Source organism: Oncorhynchus keta, chromosome 10 (assembly GCF_023373465.1).
Source record: "Oncorhynchus keta strain PuntledgeMale-10-30-2019 chromosome 10, Oket_V2, whole genome shotgun sequence".
Classification (NCBI taxonomy): Eukaryota; Metazoa; Chordata; class Actinopteri; order Salmoniformes; family Salmonidae; genus Oncorhynchus; species Oncorhynchus keta.
Genome location: NC_068430.1, coordinates 57234660 through 57255927, shown reverse-complemented (window position 1 = coordinate 57255927; position 21268 = coordinate 57234660). Strand labels below are relative to the sequence as shown.

General features: G+C 40.8%; 1 protein-coding gene across 3 annotated transcripts in view; it reads left to right on the top strand.

Annotated features, from left to right (window-relative positions):
• The window catches only part of slc2a9l2 (solute carrier family 2 member 9, like 2), a 214750-nt gene that overhangs the window by 168513 nt on the left and 24969 nt on the right, over positions 1–21268 (top strand). For all 3 annotated transcript variants that reach the window (XM_035778674.2, XM_035778676.2, XM_035778675.2), the window contains exon 12: positions 10952–11079. In XM_035778674.2, coding sequence (XP_035634567.1) covers positions 10952–11079 — 128 coding nt within the window. The remainder of the gene's footprint in view (positions 1–10951; positions 11080–21268) is intronic.

Below are 21268 nucleotides of genomic sequence, written 5' to 3'. Positions count from 1 at the left end.
CTACAGTACGCATAAGCTATTACTGTAAAGAAATACAGTATGTTAGAGCGATTTTTACAGGAGGCTTCCAATTACAGTTAAACAGTATTTTTTTCACCATTTTACCCATAATGCTGTGTAATCTACAACTGCATTCTACAGTGTTTTACTGTTGAAATGACAGAAAAATCTTAGTGTGTGTTGTTGCAGGGGTCATAACGTGTCATTACACTGGCCTGGGGGTAGGTTTATGACAGTCATAAATACCTCTCCCCTCCTTTTTTCCTATCTCTACCCTACTGATGTGACTATTGAAAATCCCATGGTTAACATAGAGATTCTGGGAACATCAGAATTTGGGGGGAAATTAACCATATTTTGGTAATCCAACCAGTTGAACATATGCTTTGGTACTTAATGAATATGATGTCAGTTCGGGTTGTCATCTCATACATTCTCATCAATGATAGGATGACATAAACGGTACAGTGGAAAGTCTACACATTATAGTTATCAGATTCAAATGGAATTGTTGTGCAATTTAAATGCTTGAATATGAAATTATTTGTGAGAGGATGAAATGTGATTTTAGCTTCTAAAATGTGAGAAATGGGCTTTCATGAGTGAATTAGGCCCGACTCAGTGGCCCGCCCACGTGAAGAGACATTGGTTATAAACTATGAAACACGCCCTCCTCTCCCTTCCTATATAAAGCCTTGACGACAATATAACTTTCTGTCCCGGGTACATTAGGATGACGATCAGATGTCAGAAGGGTTCAGATAATAACTACAGAATGAAGCCAACCTCAGCGTGAGCTTTGGTTGCGAATGGTATGAACTTTGAACTCTTATTCGCTACAGAAGTGATACCTCCTATCCGTTGAGTTAGCAGCAGCCGCTGTAAACGTGGGCTAGGAGAGGACAGACAGAGTATCCCGTCTACCACACAACGACGTTACTACAACGTATCCAATGTTCCACCAGAGACATTCTTCCGAGGACAGAAAGATCTCTGTTGGCCAACACCACCAGCATGTACGACCAACCTACCGAGTAAATATTTATTGCATGTTCCTTTTCCAAATGGGTGGTAATTTAGAATGCATAAGATTCTGTATTTACGATAGAGTAGCTGCCTACGGCCCGATAGAGACATCGCTTCTCCCTTTGTTCTTCAGTCTTCCCGCTCTTTCACTCAAACCCAAACCCCTTTTCTTTGGGTAACCAGCTGTCATATCTGTTCCGTCCGCAAGGGACGTTTTCCTTTATGACATAATTTGTAATCAACGTATGGTTCATTCTGTGTATATGTAATTCTGTGTGATTAGTTAGGTATTTAGTAAATAAATAATTAAACCCAATTTTGTATTGCTGATTCAACTTGTTAGCCAGGGTTCATGAAGATAACCAAGAATTTACAACTTTCAGATGAGACTGAAATAGGGTGATGATTGATATTGACTGCTATTGATGTAAAATACTACTAGGTCTTTAAGAGTTTTTTAGGAAGATAACTGCTCTATAAATATTATTTTGTGGTGCCCCGACTTTCTAGTTAATTACATTTACATGATTAGCTCAATCAGGTAATGTTAATTACAGAGAAAGGATTTTATAGAATAGCATGTCATATCACTTAATCCGGCATTGCCAAAGACATGACACGTGTTACTATTACTGAGTCAGCTAACACTTTGCTATCATTAAGAAGGCCTTGCAGTACCACAGAATTAGTAAGAAGGCGAGGAGGTAGCCCAATCCATCAGCTCTGTTTTAACCCTCTTGAGTCTAAGCCCTGTCTAAACTGGCGGAGATTATAAAATAACATAAAATAACATCTTGAATTGTTTTAAGATGTTCATACCAATGATTATTTAGCTATTTGATTTTGAATTTTAAAAAAAAAATATATATATATACAACAATTATTGAATGAAATATTGAATTTGGCATTACTGCTATTAGCCAATAGAAACACATTGAATAAAAGATTCACTACATGGAACAACAGATAGTTCAACAAAACAAAATCTTAAGGCAATTTTGTTCTGAAATATCTGTCATATAATGTACCTGAGAGATATAAGAAAGATCAGGAAACCATTTTTTAAACTATCATGTTTTTTTCAAACTCATCGTCTTAAAGACCTGAGACTTTCAGACGAGTCTTGTGAGGCTTGTGGGTATCCTGGAGAACATCGTGTTCTTGCGTCTCATCTTTCCATAGAGAGGTCATGACAGTTTGTAGGCCAAACCATTCGGACGCTACAGACTTTTTCGTGAGAAGACTGATTTTTGGGATGTCTCATGGTCTGACAAACACCTGTCTAGCTTTGCCACCTTTCACCGCAGATACAAAAGGGCGATATCAGGGGATGTGGTGGATTGAGAAGCGGCCCATGCAAATAAACATATCTCTATGTTAAACAGACAGGGTTGCGGAAATAGTAGGCCAACGGTTAAGTGGTCCTAAGATCTTGTTTATACCTGGTGCTAACATGGGTCTTTTGTGCTGATCTTATCCACGTTCTAATTGTTCCCACATTGTAGCCATTGTGTCTACACATGGTGTGAAATGTCTCTTATCGTCCATTTTGTTCGCACCTTGATATCCTGGTTCCTCCCTGAATACAAATTATTTGACAAATATTTTTTTATTTTAAGACATATTGATGCCATAAGTCAATGGCGTCACCTGTCAATTATTTTTGAGGGTGGAATAATTATGATTTAAATGGTTTCACTGTCCAGATCCTTCTACACTTGTAAGATTCCCAGACACAATGTGTGTCTGACTGCCTCCGTAGGTGGAGCTGAAGATCTGATCACAATTAGATTACAATGCATATTTTATTAGTCTACACCTGACACAAAATTTGGCCACAATCAGAATGTGGACTCCAATACTCCTTAGCATAGATTCTACAAGTGTCTGGAACTATTAGAGGGATGTGACAAATGAGAAATTCCATCATTTTGTGTTTTGTTGATGGTGGAGAAAACTCTGTCTCAGGCATCACTCCAGAAACTCCCAAATTTTTCAATTGGGTTGAGATCTGATGACTGACACACATGCACAGACTCTTTAAACCCCCTATGTCCTTTGAGACTCCTCTTTCAAAGTCACTGTGATCTCTTCCTCTAGCCATTGTAGCCAAAATAATTGTATATATGACTAAGCATGATGGGATGTTAATTACTTAATTAACTCAGGAATCACATCTGTGTGAATGCACCTGCTCTCAATATACTTTGTATCCCTCATTTATTGAAGTGTTTATTTTATTTTTGGCAGTTACCTTGTACCTCATAAATAGAAACTTGTCCTTCGTGTACAAATGCCAAACTTGGCTTGTATCTGCTAACACGAAGAAGTCATATGTCTCTCACACACACACACACACACACACACACACACACACACACACACACACACACACACACACACACACACACACACACACACACACATATGCACACACACACACACACACACACACACACACACACACACACACACACACACACACACACACACACACACACACACACACACACACACACACACACACTCACTCACTCAGTACCGCAGGGCTGGTTGCAGGTAAGCCTTAAGCTTTAGCTCAGTGGTGTAAAGTAAAAATACATTAAAGTACTACTTTTTTGGGGTATCTGTACTTTACTATTTCAATTTCTGTCTACTTCTACTTTTTTTCTGTCTACTTCATTCCTAAAGAAAATAATGTACTTGTTACCGCAGAATTCTATGGCATGTTATTTAATTGTCAGCCATTGTTACCATTAATGCTAGTTAGTGCTAGTTTGACCACCAGAGGGCATCTTTGAGAAGCATTTAATAGTCTTCAATATTGGCTGTACTAGAGAATTTAAAACCTTTGTTTCTAAGAACATAGTATATGGGATTGATTTTAAGAAATTTAGCTTCATTAATTTGGTTAATGTTATAGTGTTTTTATTCCAAGAAAAATAAAACCCTCAGGGCAGGTAGGCTATTGCTTCAAATCCTATTGCTTCTAACTTCAATATGCTTTTGAAATACCGTAGTAGCACCAACGGAAACCCCAAAACACCTACCTGAGCATTCTCGCGACCACCCCGTGAGAGCCCTCTGTGGCCAAGAAACAGTGGGGTTATGACAAACTAACCAGGGTAGGCCTAGCACCACAGAATACGCAGGAGAATCAATAAGGAAAAGACTAATCTTCTCCTTGTGACCCTCCTGCGTTATCATACACAAAGGTGCGGTAACCTCCCTGATAAACCCCGACCCTAATGGTCGACTATCTAAGGCATGAATAGGAATAGGCATATCCACAGGAATAATAGAGATCCCTAAAATATGAGCTAGACTTTTATTAATGAAATTCCCGGCCGCACCTGAATCAACTAGTGCCTTATACTGGGAATGCAGTGAAAAATCAGGAAAAGAGACAGAGACAAACATTAGTGCAGCAGAGGGCTCTGGATGAGAATGGTGCCTACTCACCTGGGGTGACGCCAGAATGCCCTGCCTGCCCTCTCTATTCCCAGAGGAACCAACCCGGCACCGACCAGCAGTGTGCCCTCTGCGACTATGAATGGTGCTCGAGCGGGAACCCCCTCCGGTCTCCCTGCGCACCATCCCTCCCAATTCCATAGGTTCGGGAGAGAGGGTGCAGGAGGATGGAACAACCAGACCCCGATCTAGACGTCCACGAGTAGCCAGCATGTTGTCCAGCTTGATGGACATGTCCACCAGCTGGTCGACGGTGAGGGTGGGGTCTCTACAGGCCAGCTCCCGACGGACGTCCTCGCGTAGACTACAACGGTAATGGTCGATCAGGGCCCTGTCGCTCCATCCAGCGCCGGCAGCCAAGGGCCTAAACTCCAAATCAAAATCCTGTGCACTCCACGTCTCCTGCCTCAGATGATAGAGGAGCTCACCCGCTGCTTTGCCTTCGGGTGGGTGATTGAATACTATCCAAAATTGGCAGGTGAACTCCTCAAAATGGTCCAACGCCGCATCCTCCCTTCTACACACAGCGCTGGCCCATTTCAGGGCTTTCCCGGTGAGGCATGAAACGAGGGCGTAAACTCTTCTCACGGTCAGATGGTACTGGGGAGGCCGTGGCTAGATATAAGTTTAGCTTGAGGAGGAAACCCTGGCAGCCGGCAGTATCTCCGTTGTATCCCGTGGGTAGGGATAAATGGATCCTCGATTCCGGAGAGGAAAAAACGTTCACGGGAGAAACTCCCTGTCTCTCCCAGCGATCCATTTTCTGGACAATGTGCTCCATGACGGAGCTGATACAGTCAAGCTCCCTCGCTTGTTCCTGAATGCGTTCCTCCAGGTCCATGGGTATAGTGTCGTCTCCTGCTGACTTCATATATATTGGTCAGAGATTCTGTCAGGCATATGTGTATAGGTGGCAGGGAAGTCAGGCGCAGGAGAGTCAAACGGAGTGTAAAATGGAGTATTTTAATAATGTCCTAGTAACATGCTCCATAACACTAAACAGGAAAAGAACATAAACAAAATATGGGTACGAAGACCCGACGCGCACCTATACAACAAACAACACTACACTGACAATAAACAATCTCTGACAAAGACATGAGGGGAAACAGAGGGTTAAATACACAACAGGTAATGAATGGGATTGAAAACAGGTGTGTGGGAAGACAAGACAAAAACCAATGGAAAATGAAAAAAGGATCAATGATGGCTAGAAGACCGGTGACGTCGAACGCCGAGCACCGCCCAAACAAGGAGAGGCAACGACTTCGGCAGAAGTCGTGACAAAAATAGACCTACACCACTTTTAACAGCATATTACTCAACATTAGTGAGACTCATGTCGCCTACGGTAGGCCTACAGTATATCTAAAAAATATTTTTTTCAATGTCGTGACACTCCACCAATAATTTGATTTAGAGGATTGGAGGATTCTAAATTAATATCTAATTTGGAGATTATTTTGTTTACAAATAACCTAAAGTGAGCGATTGTAATCTGAATAAAGGCCAAAATATTTATTTCTGGGTTTAGAGGGAGAGAAACCATAAGCCTACCGTGCCTATTTTTTGGACAAGGACATCCCAGCCGGCCAAACCCTCCTCTAACCGACACTGGGCCAATTGTGCGCGGTACTATGGGACTCTCAATCACGGCCGGTTGTAATACAGTCAACCTAACTAAGAAATACATTTGACGATACAATTCTCCCCTAATGTCCTTCTTGGCAAGAGTCTATTGTCCTACTAATAGCCCATAATGGCACTGTACAACGTGACCGGTCCGGAGTAGGCTACAGTACTACAGTAAGAGAAAAATAATACTAACATTCCACACCCTAATTGTAGTCTAACCAATACCCAAACGGAGATTCTGTGAAAATAAAAAATATTGTTGATTTATCAAGACCAGTCCCCATGCTTGTCTCAGAGCAGCGCTATCTTGACCTCTGAATGCTGTCTCTTCCGTTAATTTTGAAAAATGTTTTCCAGTAAGCAACCACTTATTTACCTTCATTAGCCTACTTTGTTCCAATATTTCTGTCATTCAGTGATATTTATTCCCATAGTAATTTGTTATGGATCCAAAACTAAATAAACATCTGCATTTTGAAAGAGTATTTATATAATTATTTAATTAATGAAAGCATAAATATGCTGATGAAGAAATACAGTACTGTACAGTATATACTTTATCTGACATTATGCGGTTGCATGAGGTCGCACACGCGCACTTTAAACATTTGGATAATAAAGCATTTAAAGTGTTTTGAAGATAGAAGCCGCATGCATTTGTTTATTAGTCTACTGTGCAGTCTGACAAGTAAACATAGCCTACAGTACATACTTTAGTAAACATGGTAAAGTGCCTAATTCTTTACATAAGGGAGAGCAGGCCATGTCCAGACTTTTTCGGTGACCTCAAGTACTCATTAACACTTTAATGCTTTTTCAGGTTGCATCAGTCATGGACAAAAACTTCTGAGACACAGTATTATTGATGAACACGCAGAGGTTCACTGGTAAGCCACATTTGCCTCAGGATCCATCTCTCTTTGGTTGCACATCCTTGGAATAGCAGAACAGCAGAATGGTCCAGGCGACCCTTTCTGTGCCTGGTGAGCAGTTGGTAAAGTTCTGTTGTCAGAAGAGGAGTGGAAATGTCAGGGTGAACCGACGACCTGACGAACCCTCCATGTATGTTGACTTTGCCTGTCAGAGGTGGAGTTCCAGAGCTCACGTGTGCCTGGCATGGATTGTGACTCCAGCTCATTCCTCGCCCTTTTCAACGCGTCATTCTCTACCTGATTCTCCACCAATGCTGCCTGATTCTCCACCAATGACGAGTGACTCTCTGCCAATACCGCCGGGCTCTGGACCAATGCATCAGTTGTCGCCCGTATCTCTGCCCTCAGATAACATTTCTCTTTCTGCTGGTCTGCCGTCAATGACTCGATCTCGGTCTTAAACGTTTTAATCTGATCCATGTCCACCTTCATCAGATGAGCAGAATGGTACAGCCCTGAGCCCCCATCGATTACAGTGGCCTATGATAGAAACGGTAGATCAATTAAGAATTTAAAATGACTCCAACACACAAGTGCTGCGTACACGTTTTAAGAATCTAGCAAAACTAACCTCTTTCTTGGCAACCATGCATTTTCTCGGGTAGAGTTTGGGGCTGGTTGAGGAGTACTGGAAAGGTTTGACTTTCAGCTTACAATAGGCCATAAGTATACAGCAGATCGTCGATTGTCCTCACTTTGATTATGCTGTAGTAGCATACTGTAGCACCATGACCAGGATCTCTATTCATTTAAGTGAGCAGATTAGGGCTTTCAGGAGGAACAGAAAATCTAGTACAGCCAATAAAGTTTATCAAAATTAGTATATTTGAGTTTAACCACAATATTTGTTGTATTTTCTGTTCTGTCTTTTCTGGTGGATTAAACTGAAATTGCAACCAACTTTCTATGGCTTGTTTTTTTTAAAGATATTTTGGAGATGATTTAGTTCTCAAATAACCAAAAGTGAGCGAGAAAAAGGCCATTCTTGAATGGGGTGAGGCATTCTTACTAATTTGTAAACAAAGCCACTTTGTTATTTAGAATGGTGTATTTCTGTTTTTAGAGGGAGAGAAACCATAAGCCCAAAGTCGCCTCATGGGTCTCCCAGTCACGGCCGGCACGGGTATCGAAGCAACATCGCCGTTTGCACTCCGATGCAGTGTCTTAGACCACTGCAGCACTCTGGTGGCCCATCCGATGCAGTGTCTTAGACCACTGCAGCACTCTGGTGGCCCATCCGATGCAGTGTCTTAGACCACTGCAGCACTCTGGTGGCCCATCAGATGCAGTGTCTTAGACCACTGCAGCACTCTGGTGGCCCATCCGATGCAGTGTCTTAGACCACTGCAGCACTCTGGTGGCCCATCCGATGCAGTGTCTTAGACCACTGCAGCACTCTGGTGGCCCATCCGATGCAGTGTCTTAGACCACTGCAGCACTCTGGTGGCCCATCCGATGCAGTGTCTTAGACCACTGCAGCACTCTGGTGGCCCATCCGATGCAGTGTCTTAGACCACTGCAGCACTCTGGTGGCCCATCCGATGCAGTGTCTTAGACCACTGCAGCACTCTGGTGGCCCATCCGATGCAGTGTCTTAGACCACTGCAGCACTCTGGTGGCCCATCCGATGCAGTGTCTTAGACCACTGCAGCACTCTGGTGGCCCATCCGATGCAGTGTCTTAGACCACTGCAGCACTCTGGTGGCCCATCCACAGGGTTTTTAATGCTGATCAATTACCTTGCACAAAGTATAAAAATACAGAGAGGTGTTGGCAAGAGTCTATTGTCCTGCTAATAGACCATAACGGGATATTATAATACATGGTGTCCAGGTCAGGATAACCAAAACATTTATTTTTTAAAGACCTTCAGAAAGAATGTTGGTACTTATTTATTTTGATCCAAAGCCACTCAGCTTTATGTAGGTGCCGAGGCTATATGACTGCACCATCAACTTGATTATTTAGTAGTCGTCCCTTGACAATATTCGGTAAACATATGTATCTTAAGAATATCATGGAATATAACTGAACATTTTAGTTTCTCTTAAAATAAAAACCTTAGTGTAACAACAGTTTTAGTATGTAAAACTGACGAGTAGAAACCAAAAAATAAGTGTATTTTTCAGGGTGTGCGCATGCAGGACAGAGGATTAGCAATTCCTACACTATTGTTCGAAATTCAGTCACCTTCATCCTCATCATTCACTTAATTGAAATTCAATTTTGAATTTGTGCACGACTATCAGTTTCTATTTGGTTTATGTCACCCATTCATTGTCAGTTAGAGACACATTAGCTCCCTGGGACCCAAAAGCATAATAGGAGCTCAAACTCCTGCTTGCGCTGGTCTGGAGCAAGGAAGCAGTAACGACGGCTACCATACTAAACCACAACAACAAAAAAGTCCCGCAGCATAATCTCAAAACATTTAGTTGAGCAACCACTGTAAGTGTGTGTTTGTGTGTGTGAGGTTTCTGTGTGAAAAAAGATATGAAAAATCTTAAATTCTGCAATGGGGCTTCTTGTTTTTATCTCCAGACTATTGTAGCAGGGTCATCTTGGGCCATTTTCAGTATTTGTGTCTATGACATAAAAATAGTGAACAGCTCGGAGATTTTGTTGTGTGGGTTGAAATGTTGTCCTTTTGTTTTTACGTCAACATTTTGACCATAGCCACCATAGGTGACACACAGTGAGGTTCAAAATGATTTAAACAGTGACACATTTCCCAAGACATGCTAACCTCCCACTATTACCAATAATGGGATATTAGCATTTTTTGGGAGGTACAGTATGATAGTTATGCCTCTAACTTTCTCACACATGATTATTCATGATTCATTCATGATTATCCATAGTCATGGTAGCATCCTTTTTTTCTCCCCAATTTCAATCTTGTCTCATCGCTGCAACTCCCCAACGGCCTCGGGAGGCGAAGGTTGAGTCATGCTTCCTCCGAAACATGACTCGCCAAACGGTGCTTCTTTAACACCCGCCCGCTTAACCCGGAAGCCAGCCGCACCAATGTGTCGGAGGAAACACCGTTCACCAGACGACCGAGGTCAGCCTGCAGGTGCTCAAGTTCAGCCTGCAGGCATCCAGCCCGCCACAGGGAATCACTAGAGCGCAATGAGCCCCCGGCCAAACCCTCCCCTAGCCTGGACAACGCTGGGCCAATTGTGCGCCACTCTGTGGGACTTCCAATCACAGCCAGTTCTGATATAGCCCGGGATCGAACCTGGGCCTGTAGTGACGCCTCTAGCACTGCGATGCAGTGCCTTAGACCACTGCATCACTCGGGAGGCCCCAAATATTAAACTTTTGACTAATGTACATGTAAGTGAATTATTGGTTCCCTAAAATGGGTTCTATGAACAAGGAGTTCTGGAGTAAAGCCAAAACCACAACAAATGTGTCACAATACTTTTGGACCTCATTGTGTAACTAACTAATATAACTCACTATTTCTGACATAATCTAATGAGTCCATGTTTAGTATAGCTAGAGTACAAACGTAGATATTGATCAATAGAAAATACCTGCTGTCACGGTGATAAATTCCCTGTGTCTAGCTTTTGATCTGCCAAATCAAGCTGTCAACTTTTGGTCCAAACAGGACACGGCTGTTTGCCTATCAATGTCCCCAGACCCTAATAGAATGTGTGCAATGGTACAGGGGCTGTGCTAGTGATGATGATTAATTGTACCTGTAACATTCCATTGCTTCCATTATACCAGGCAACCTAAATCAGGAGCAACTCATGTATCTCAATAGACCCAGGTCTATTTGGATTAATCTGACCAATACGGTGTCCATTTTAGGACAGACTCTGAGGATTGATTGTTGACGAACTGTGTGTTTCTGTTCTTTTCTTCTCTCTCAGGTGGCATCCCCTTTGTACTGACCGGAGAGCTGTTTGAGCAGTCGTACCGACCCGCAGCCTTCATGATCGCAGGGATCGTCAACTGGGTCGCCAACTTCGCAGTCGGACTTTTGTTCCCGTTCATGCAAGTGAGTGTGTGTGTGCGATTGGCTGTGTATGCATATCTTCAAATGTGTGGCTATGCGCTTTTACCAGCACTATCAGAATGTGCACATGCTGTGTGTGTTCCAATAAAATAGTATAATGGTGTCAGAAAGAATAGACTATTAGATTCTTATGTTGGAACATTTCCTGATATTGCAGGGCACTGTTTTATTTCATACACAGCTCCCACAGCCCCAGGCAGCGCAGCAACAATGTCTCTTCTATTCTGTTCTCCTTCTCCTCCCAGAAACATTCACTGCAGTTCTTCTTTTACTCTTCTGTCTGCTCTCTTTCTCTCTCTCTCTCTGTGTCTCTTTTGTTGATATGCTGGCGCAGAGTACATTCAATCAAATTAAATTAAATGTACAGTTGAAGTCGGAAGTTTACATACACCTTAGCCAAGTACATTTAAACTCCGTTTTTCACAATTCCTGACATTTAATCCAAGTAAAAACTTCCCTGTCTTAGGTCAGTTAGGATCACCACTTCATTTTAAGAATGTGAAATGTCAGAATAATACTAGAGAGGATGATTTCTTTCAGGTTTATTTCTTTCATCACATTCCCAGTGGGTAAGAAGTTTACATACACTCAATTAGTATTTGGTAGCATTGCCTTTAAATTGTTTAACTTGGGTCAAACATTTTGGGTCGCCTTCCACAAGCTTCCCACAATAAATTGGGTGAATTTTAGCCCATTCCTCCTGACAGAGCTGGTGTAACTGAGTCAGGTTTGTAGGCCTCCTTGCTCGCACACGCTTTTTCAGTTCTGCCTACAAATGGGATTGAGGTCAGGGCTTTGTGATGGCCACTCCAATACCTTGACTTGACTTTGTTGTCCTTGTTGTCCATATTCCATTTTGACACAACTTTGGAAGTATGCTTGGGGTCATTGTCCATTTGGAAGGTCATTGTTCATTTGGAATTTGCGACCAAGCTTTAACTTCCTGGCTGATGTCTTTAGATGTTGCTTCAATATATCAACATATTTGTTCTTCCTCATGATGCCATGAGGAAGGACAGCAGCAAAGTACCCCCACAACATGATGTTGCCATCCCCGTGCTTCACAGTTGGGATGGTGTTCTTCGGCTTGCAAGCCACCCCCTTTTTCCTCCAAACATGACTATGGTCATTTTGGCAATACAGTTCTATTTTTGTTTCATCAGACCAGAGGACGTTTCTCCAAAAAGTATGATCTTTGTCCCCATGTGCAGTTGCTAACCATAGTCTGGCTTTTTTATGGCGGTTTTGGAGCAATGGCTTCTTCCTTGCTGAACGGCCTTTCAGGTTATGTCGATATAGGACTCGTTTTACTGTGGATATAAATACTTTTGTACCTGTTTCCTCCAGCCTCTTCACAAGGTCCTTTGCTGTTGTTCTGGGATTGATTTACACTTTTCATACCAAAGTATGTTCATCTCTAGGTGACAGACCTTGTCTCCTTCCTGAGCAGTGTAACAGCTGCGTGGTCTCATTGTGTTTATACTTGCATACTATTGTTTGTACAGATTAACGTGGTACCTTCAGGCGTTTGGAAATTGCTCCCAAGGATGAACCAGACTTGTGGAGGTCTACAATTTTCTTCTGAGGTCTTTCTTTAGATTTTCCCATGATGTCAAGCAAAGAGGGACTGCGTTTGAAGGTAGGCCTTGAAATGCATCCAAATGTACACCTCCAATTGATTCAAATGATGTCAATTAGCCTATCAGACAAAATTTTCTGGAATTTTCCAAGCTGTTTATAGGCACAGTCAACTTAGTGTATGTAAACTTCTGACCCACTGGAATTATGATACAGTGAATCATAAGTGAAATAATCTTTCTGTAAACAATTGTATTAAAATGACTTGTGTCATGCACAAAGTAGATGTCCTGACCGACCTGCCAAAACTATAGTTTGTTAACAAGAAATTTGTGGAGTGGTTGAAAAAGGACTTGTAATGACTCAAACCTAAGTGTATGTAAACTTCCGACTTGAACTGTACCTGTAAATTTGTGGGAAATTCACTCTGATTTACTCTTTAGTCATATCCTGTTTACATAATTGCTTATGCCATTGCCTACACCTAGCGACCTGTTTTTTTTAATGTACAAATTTATTTGAATTATTTTTATTTTTTGGGATCGGAAAGCAAAATTAAATGGGCCTATTTATATAACGAATATGAATTCAGAGGGAAGAAATTATTAAATATTAAAGTATTAGACCTCTCACTAAAGGCTTCAGTCACATTGAGGATTAGCTGATAACTATGAAACAAACATTCTGGATGATATAGAGAATCTGGAACTATTTATTGATCAGCATTTTGATATGCTCGAAAAAGAAACGGATACATCGAAGCGAATGATCTTTCCTCGAGTTCTGAGAGCGAAACTGAAGGGCAGCCGCCATCTAAAATTGCAAATTTAACATTGGGAGGGGAACGTTTTTATAACTATTTTATAACTATGTCTCCAGAAGATAGAGCATACAAGCAGTTAAAAAAACTGGATCTATTGCATGTTGTGATTTTATTAATTATTATTTTTTACCCATTTTTCTCCCCAATTTTGTGGTATCCAATTGTTTTAGTAGCTACTATCTTGTCTCATCGCTACAACTCCCGTACGGGCTCGGGAGAGACGAAGGTTGAAAGTCATGCGTCCTCCGATACACAACCCAACCAAGCCGCACTGCTTCTTAACAGAGTGCGCATCCAACCCGGAAGCCAGCCGCACCAATGTGTCGGAGGAAACACCGTGCAAACTTGGTTATCGCACACTGCGCCCGGCCCGCCACAGGAGTCGCTGGTGCGCGATGAGACAAGGACATCCCTACCGGCCAAGCCCTCCCTAACCCGGACGACGCTAGGCCAATTGTGCGTCGCCCCACGGACCTCCCGGTTGCGACCGGTTACGACAGAGCATGGGCGTGAACCCAGAATCTCTGTTGGCACAGCTGGCGCTGCAGTACAGCGCCCTGTTGTGTGTTGTGATCTTTTAACCATTCCTGAACCTGTGACCTGAAACAAGCTACATATGGGCAATACCAGAACAAATGATCTATTGATTCTTTCTCTTTGCAGCAAAATCTACAGAGATTGTTATATGCCCCATATATATAGCATTTTGTTGGTGTCAAGAATTTTATATAATCTTTGAAATGGAAAAACTGTGTTTAATCAGGTTTTTTTGTACCAGCTGATGAACCATATGCCATGGAATTTTTACATCGAAAATCTCTTCCTCTTTATTTTGCAACCTTTATGGCGCAGCTGTCAACATTTTTGTCCTCAAGTGAAAATGGTATATTTTCTATTTTTGACAGTTCCTTTCAGCCAATTTGTATCTTTGATTTGAGTTTATTTTGTTTTTACAGGGACAGTGCACAATCAACGTTTCAGTAAAAGTGCCGGTTTTAGCCAGCCGGCTAATTTTCAACCGCAGTCCGTGGGCAGGTTATTAAAAACAATTACAATATAGAAAATAGCAACATAGGACAAGCAAGACATAGCATACAGACAGAGAAACATAGGACAAGCAAGACGTAGCATACAGACAGAGCAACATAGAACAAAAAGCAGCAAGACAAAATTCATAAAAGCAAGTGTTTCCACACCTCACAAGTTACAGACAACAGACATGGAAAGCGGCAACACACAGCTAGGGACCATGTTCACAAATCTGATTGACCTTTAGCCATGTCTTCAAGCATTTTGTGAACGTGTGATATGTGGTGCAGTTATGTGTGTCTGATGGCAGTGTATTCCAGTCATGTGAAGCTCTCACAGAGAAAACAAATTTACTAAAGGTGATTTTCCTTAAGGGAACTATAGTCACCTCTCATGGCAGACCTTGTGGATCTGCTGCCATATGTTTGGGTTTTCTGTTTAACAAAAATACGGAGTGGAGGGGGAGCCAGGCCATTTAGGATCTTGAATACAAGACATGCATCGGTGTATTGCACAAGATTTTCCCAACTCAGGAGCTCATGCTTTCTGAGGATGTAACAGTGATGATGGCTATTGGGCTTCCTATCAAGCACTTTGAGAGCCTGTTTGTAGACAGACTGAATAGGTCTTAATGTTGTACAGCAAGCTTGGGCCCAACTAGTCAAGCAGTATGTTAAGTGGGGGAGTATCATAGATTTTAAGTACAGTTTTGCTACCTCTGTAGTCAAACAATTTTGTGTGAATCGGAAATTAGCTAGGTTGAATTTGGTAATTTGAATTACCTTTTTCACATGCTTTTTAAAAGAGACGTTGGAATCAAGTATGATGCCACGGTACTTAAAATCAGATACCACCTTGAGCTTCTCCCCTGACACATAGACATCTGGCTCAGTTACATCTGTTACCTTCTTTGTGAAGAACATGTAAACAGTTTTTTTCACATTGAGATGCAAACACGAGTCACTGAGCCACTTTGTAACCTGGACCATTACAGTAGTGAGTTCTTGTGCAGCTTGTTGTTTGCTCTTTCCATGCACATATATCACTGTATCATCTGTATACATTTGAATGTCAGACCCAGTACAGGCAGAAGGCAGATCATTAATGTACAGGCTGAACAAGAGGGGCCCCAGTATTGACCCTTGGGGCATGCCCACATCATAGCTAAGAGTGGTCAACAGCTCATTGCTCACTCTGACACACTGAGTTCTGCCTTCAAGGTATGATTTCATCCATCTCAAGGCATCAGGGGAAAAGTTGAACTTGGACAATTTTGTGATGAGAATCTCATGGTTAACAGTATCAAAAGCCTTCCTTAGGTCCAGAAACACAGCCCCAACAACGCCCCCTTTGTCCATCTTGGACTTCACATTTTCCAGAAGAAAGCAGTTGGCCGTTTCTGTGGAGTGTTTCGCTCTGAAGCCAAACTGCATGGAGTGTAATGTGAAGGGGCTGTTGTTGAGGTGGGCAATCAGTTGTTCTGCTACACGCTTTTCAACAACCTTTGACACCACAAGTAGTATACTAATGGCCCTTTTGTGACTCACGTCAGCAGGTTCGCCTGATTGAAAGATGGCCGTTATTATGGCCGACTTCCAAACCCTTGGAAACACCCCGAGACCAATAGATGTGTTGGTGACCTTAGTAATGGGGCCAATGAGTGACTCTTTGTAGTTTTTAAGAAAGGTAGAGTCCAGCCCAAACACATCATTGGCTTTAGAGTTCTTTAGTAAGCTAATCACCATGTTCACCTATGACTCAGAAACCTCCCTTATGATGAAGACAGGATGAGCATCATTTACTAACACTGAGCCCAAGAAACCAGTGGAGGGGTTCTGTGTCAGTACCCTGACAGAGTTAATAAAGTAGGAATTGAAGGCTATTGCTATTTCGACTGCATCCTGTGTTAGATTGTTATTCTCCATTATTTCTAGTCATTTTGCAGTGTTACTATGGTCTTTCCCTGTTAACTTTTTTTAGATTCTCCCAGATCAGTTTAGAATTTCCCTTTGCTTCACCAATTATGTTAATAAAAAAGTTTGCCTTGGCCTGTCTGATTTCTTTCATCACCTTATTTCTCAACATGGTAAACCTACGTCTGTCATGCTCTAATTTGGATCGTAGGGCTATTTTAATATATGGCAGACAAACAAGTTCCATATCTTCTCTCTTTACCACTTGCCAGATTTCTTTTAAATGAATCAGTATATTTGATTTTAACCATAACTTTTGTTGTAATATTTGTTCTATCTTTTCTGGGGGATAAAAATGAAATTGTAACCAGCTTTGAATTATTGCTTGTTTAAGAAAGGGTGATACTTAAACAAAATGTCATAGTCGGAAATGAGAAGGCAATTTTTGAACAAAGGATTTGCCTTTCTTAATAATCTACTGGAGAACCATTTGGGGTTTAAGTATAACTTTATGTATGAGTGAAGCTTTTAGTGAGAGGTTTAAAGCTGTAATATTTAAACTCATATTCACTATATAAATAGGCACATTTAATTTTGTCTGGCTTAACATTCCAAATAAAATGAAATATATTTTGCTCATATGAATTTAAAAAACGAGTCATCTGGAGTAGGCAGTGCCATCTGTATGTAAGTAAACTATGGTAGGTCCAAAGAGTTAATCAATGTGATATTTCCATAAATAGACAAGTATTTACCTCTCCATGGTTGCAGAATCTTATCTATTTTTGCTAAATTTCTATTGAAATGAAGACGTGAATACCAAGTATGTATACTTCAACATCCGCCCATTTTTTTTGGTAAATTACAAGGTAGTGTAAACACTGTATTTATAAAAAATAAAATAAAAAAACATCCAATTCGTAATGGTACACGTATGGTACATTTGTCATAATTAGGTTTTAATCCAGAGGCTACAAATGGGATCAAGATCTTAATTGAGACTGTGCAAGGATCCTGCTTAAGAAAAAAAAATAGAATCATCGGCATACATTGACACTTTAGTTTTTGTCCCCTGGATTTCTAACCCCTTGATGTTCTTGTTGGATCTAATTTGACAAGCTAGTATTTCAATGGTCATAATAAATTGATATGGAGACGACGGACAGGCTTGTTTTACTCCTCTCTGCTATGAAGACCAGGCCTGGTTTATTTGATTTTCAATTGTTTCAAATAATTGTCATATATTATCTCCAATTTATCATCAATGTAAAAAAAAAAAAAAGAATACGTGTCTGATCAGGATGAACAATATCTGGTAAAAACCTTTTTTATTCTATGTGCTATGCATTTCGCCAGGATTTTCGCATCACAACAAGTGTTAGAGGCCTCCAGTTTTTAAATGGACTGGATCTTTATACTTACCATCTGGGTCTTGTTTTAGTAGTAATGAAATCAGACCTTCTTGTTGAGTACCTGAAAGTCTACCATTTGTATGAGAGTAAATTAAACATGCTAATAATGGATATTTGAGTACATCAATAAAGGTCTGATATACAGTTGAAGTCGGAAGTTTACATACACTTAGGTTGGAGTGATTAAAACTAGTTTTTCAACCACTCCACATATTTCTTGTCAACAAACTATAGTTTTGGCATGTCGGTTAGGACATCTACTTTGTGCATGACACAAGTAATTTTTCCAACATTTATTTACAGACAGATTATTTCACTTATAATTCACTGTATCATAATTCCAGTGGGTCAGAAGTTTACATATACTAAGTTGACAGTGCCATTAAACAGCTTGGAAAATTCCAGAAAATGATCTAGTGGCTTTAGAATCTTCTAATAGGCTAGTTGACATCATTTGAGTCAATTGGAGGTGTACCTGTGGATGTATTTCAAGGCCTACCTTCAAACTCAGTGCCTCTTTGCTTGACATCATGGGAAAATCAAAAGAAATCAGCCAAGACCTCAGAAAATAATTTGTAGACCTCCACAAGTCTGGTTCATCTTCGGAGCAATTTCCAAATGCCTGAAGATACCACGTTCATCTGTACAAACAATAGTATGCAAGTATAAACACCATGGGACCACGCAGCCGTCAAACTGCTCAGGAAGGAGACGCGTTCTGTCTCCTAGAGATAAGCGTACTTTGGTGTGGAAAGTGCAAATCAATCCCAGAACAACAGCAAAGGACATTGTGAAGATGCTGGAGGAAAGGGTTACAAAAGTATCTATATCCACAGTAAAACGAGTTCTATATCGACATAATCTGAAATGCCGCTCAGCAAGGAAGAAGCTACTGCTCCAAATCCGCCATAAAAAAGCCAGACTACGGTTTGCAACTGCACATGGGGACAAAGATCGTACTTTTTGGAGAAATGTCCTCTGGTCTGATGATACAAAAACAGAACTGTTTGGCCATAATGACCATAATTATGTTTGGAGGAAAAAGGGGGAGGCTTGCAAGCTGAAGAACACCATCTCAACCGTGAAGCACAGGGATGGCAGCATCATGTTGTGGGGGTGCTTTGCTGCAGGAGGGCCTGGTGCACTTCACAAAATAGATTGCATCATGAGGCAGGACAATTATCTGGATATATTGAAGCAACATCTCAAGACATCTGTCAGGCAGTTAAAGCTTGGTCGCGAATGGGTCTTCCATTTGGCCTTCCTTTTCCTATCGCTTCCTCAAGGTGTCAACAGTCTTCAGACATAGTTTCAGGCTTTTATTTTGAAGAATGAGCATGAACGACCACATTGCGTAAGTGGATAGGTGGGGGCTCTCAGAGTGAATTGTGCGCAAAAGAGAAAGGTGGCCATTATTACTGCCGGTCCTAGTGAAAAGCCAACTGTCCCGGTTGATATATTATCGAATAGATATTTGAAAAACACCCTGAGGATTGATTATAAAAAAACGTCTGACATGTTTCTGTGGACATTATGGATATAAATTGGAATTTTTGTCTGCGTTGTCGTGACCGCTATTTCCGGTGGATTCCTGGGCATAACGCACCAAACTAACAGACGTATTTGGATATAAAAAATATCTTTATAGAACAAAAGGAACATTTGTTGTCTAACTGGGAGTCTCGTGAGTGAAAACATCCGAAGATCATCAAAGGTAAACAAGTAATTTGATTACTTTTCTGATTTTCGTGACCAAGTAACCTGATGCTAAGTGTACTTATTGTTTTGTCAAGCAATCGATAAACTTACACAAACGCTTGTATTGCTTTCGCTGTATTGACCAAAACATCAATACTTATTTTCCACCATAATTTGCAAATAAATTCATTAAAAATCCTACAATGTGATTTTCTGGATTTTTTTTCTCTTTTTGTCTGTCATAGTTGAAGTGTACCTATGATGAAAATTACAGGCCTCTCTCGTCTTTTTAAGTGGGAGAACTTGCACAATTGGTGGCTGACTAAATACTTTTGTGCCCTACTGTATTATATTATTTCTCTTTTAGCCATGTAAAAATGTATATTTTTTTATGATCTGCTAAGCCATTACAATTATAACTGGCTATACTTATTTTACCCATTTACCTTAATGATACCCAGGTTTCAATTTTACTTACCATGACCAATGTTTGCAAACTTAACATTAAAAAGCACCATGATGATTAAGTGTCCATAGCTGTGCCATAATAATTTGCACTGTTAAGCATACTGTAGCAGCAACTTTGTAATCCTCCAATTGTTGTAATATTCCACCCACTAAAACCTCCCCCCATATCTAGGTCTGTTGTCACTAAGACCATCAGACCATCTCCCTGACTCATGACGCACCTTTGCGTCCTAAGGCAAACCCTTGGCCGCAAATTGGCATTGACCGGAGGGAAATATGGGCAGTCCCATGATAACATAAATATCTAACCAAAGGACATGGAAAGAACAGTCGTAAAAATAATAAACAGTAACAATAATAGATCATATTAATAGAAATAATAACAGCAATCTTTTAAATGCATGCTCATATTTAGAACGTCCAGGCAAGGCTATAAGCATGTCAGCCCAGGCTGCTCAGTTCAGTGGATTCAATTGTTTGAAGAAAAAATAAATGAAAAAATGAAGAGAAAACAAGCTAAATATATCGGAAGACATCCTTTTTTTTATTTCCATTACATGCAAGACATATTTAATGTAGTCCTCATTATATCCTGTTGTATTCTGACAAAAAAAGAAAGAAGGAAAAGGGAACATAGATTCTAATGGCCACTAATGACTGCAAGTAAAAATGTGTCTGAGGCATCACACTGCGCATAAAGGAATACCCAAGATTAACTTACAATCGACTCTGACACAGCCATGGCACGATAGCCAAGAATACATGCAGCAGTGACAAAACAGAGCGAGTAAACCTGTAAAACCAACTCTCTACACCCGTACACATTTTGTTTTTTTATTCCAGGGTCGTTGCTCTATCACCTCGTCTGTTTTTACACCTAGGCCTATGTCATTAGGATCAAGACTATAAAAGGTAGCATGAATAGCTTATATAGAAATATATAATATACCTCTCTCCCTCTTAGAGAAGTACTTCCATAAGCCAGTTAGTGTGTTAGTTATACCGTTAACTTTAATCAGTTTATCCCGGTGTTAACCAGCCCGCCACACACTAATAGAAACAACAACCCTGTTGACAATAATCCATTTGTGTCTGAACAATAATCATCCTTTACCATTTTTATATTGAGATTTATTTTCTAAATGTAAAGGAGTAATAACCCCAATTATTTTAGGATTGTATAGGCCTATTCCAATAGAGAACCGAGGCAGGTTTTTAATTATATCATCCTTTATCCTAGCCCTATAATA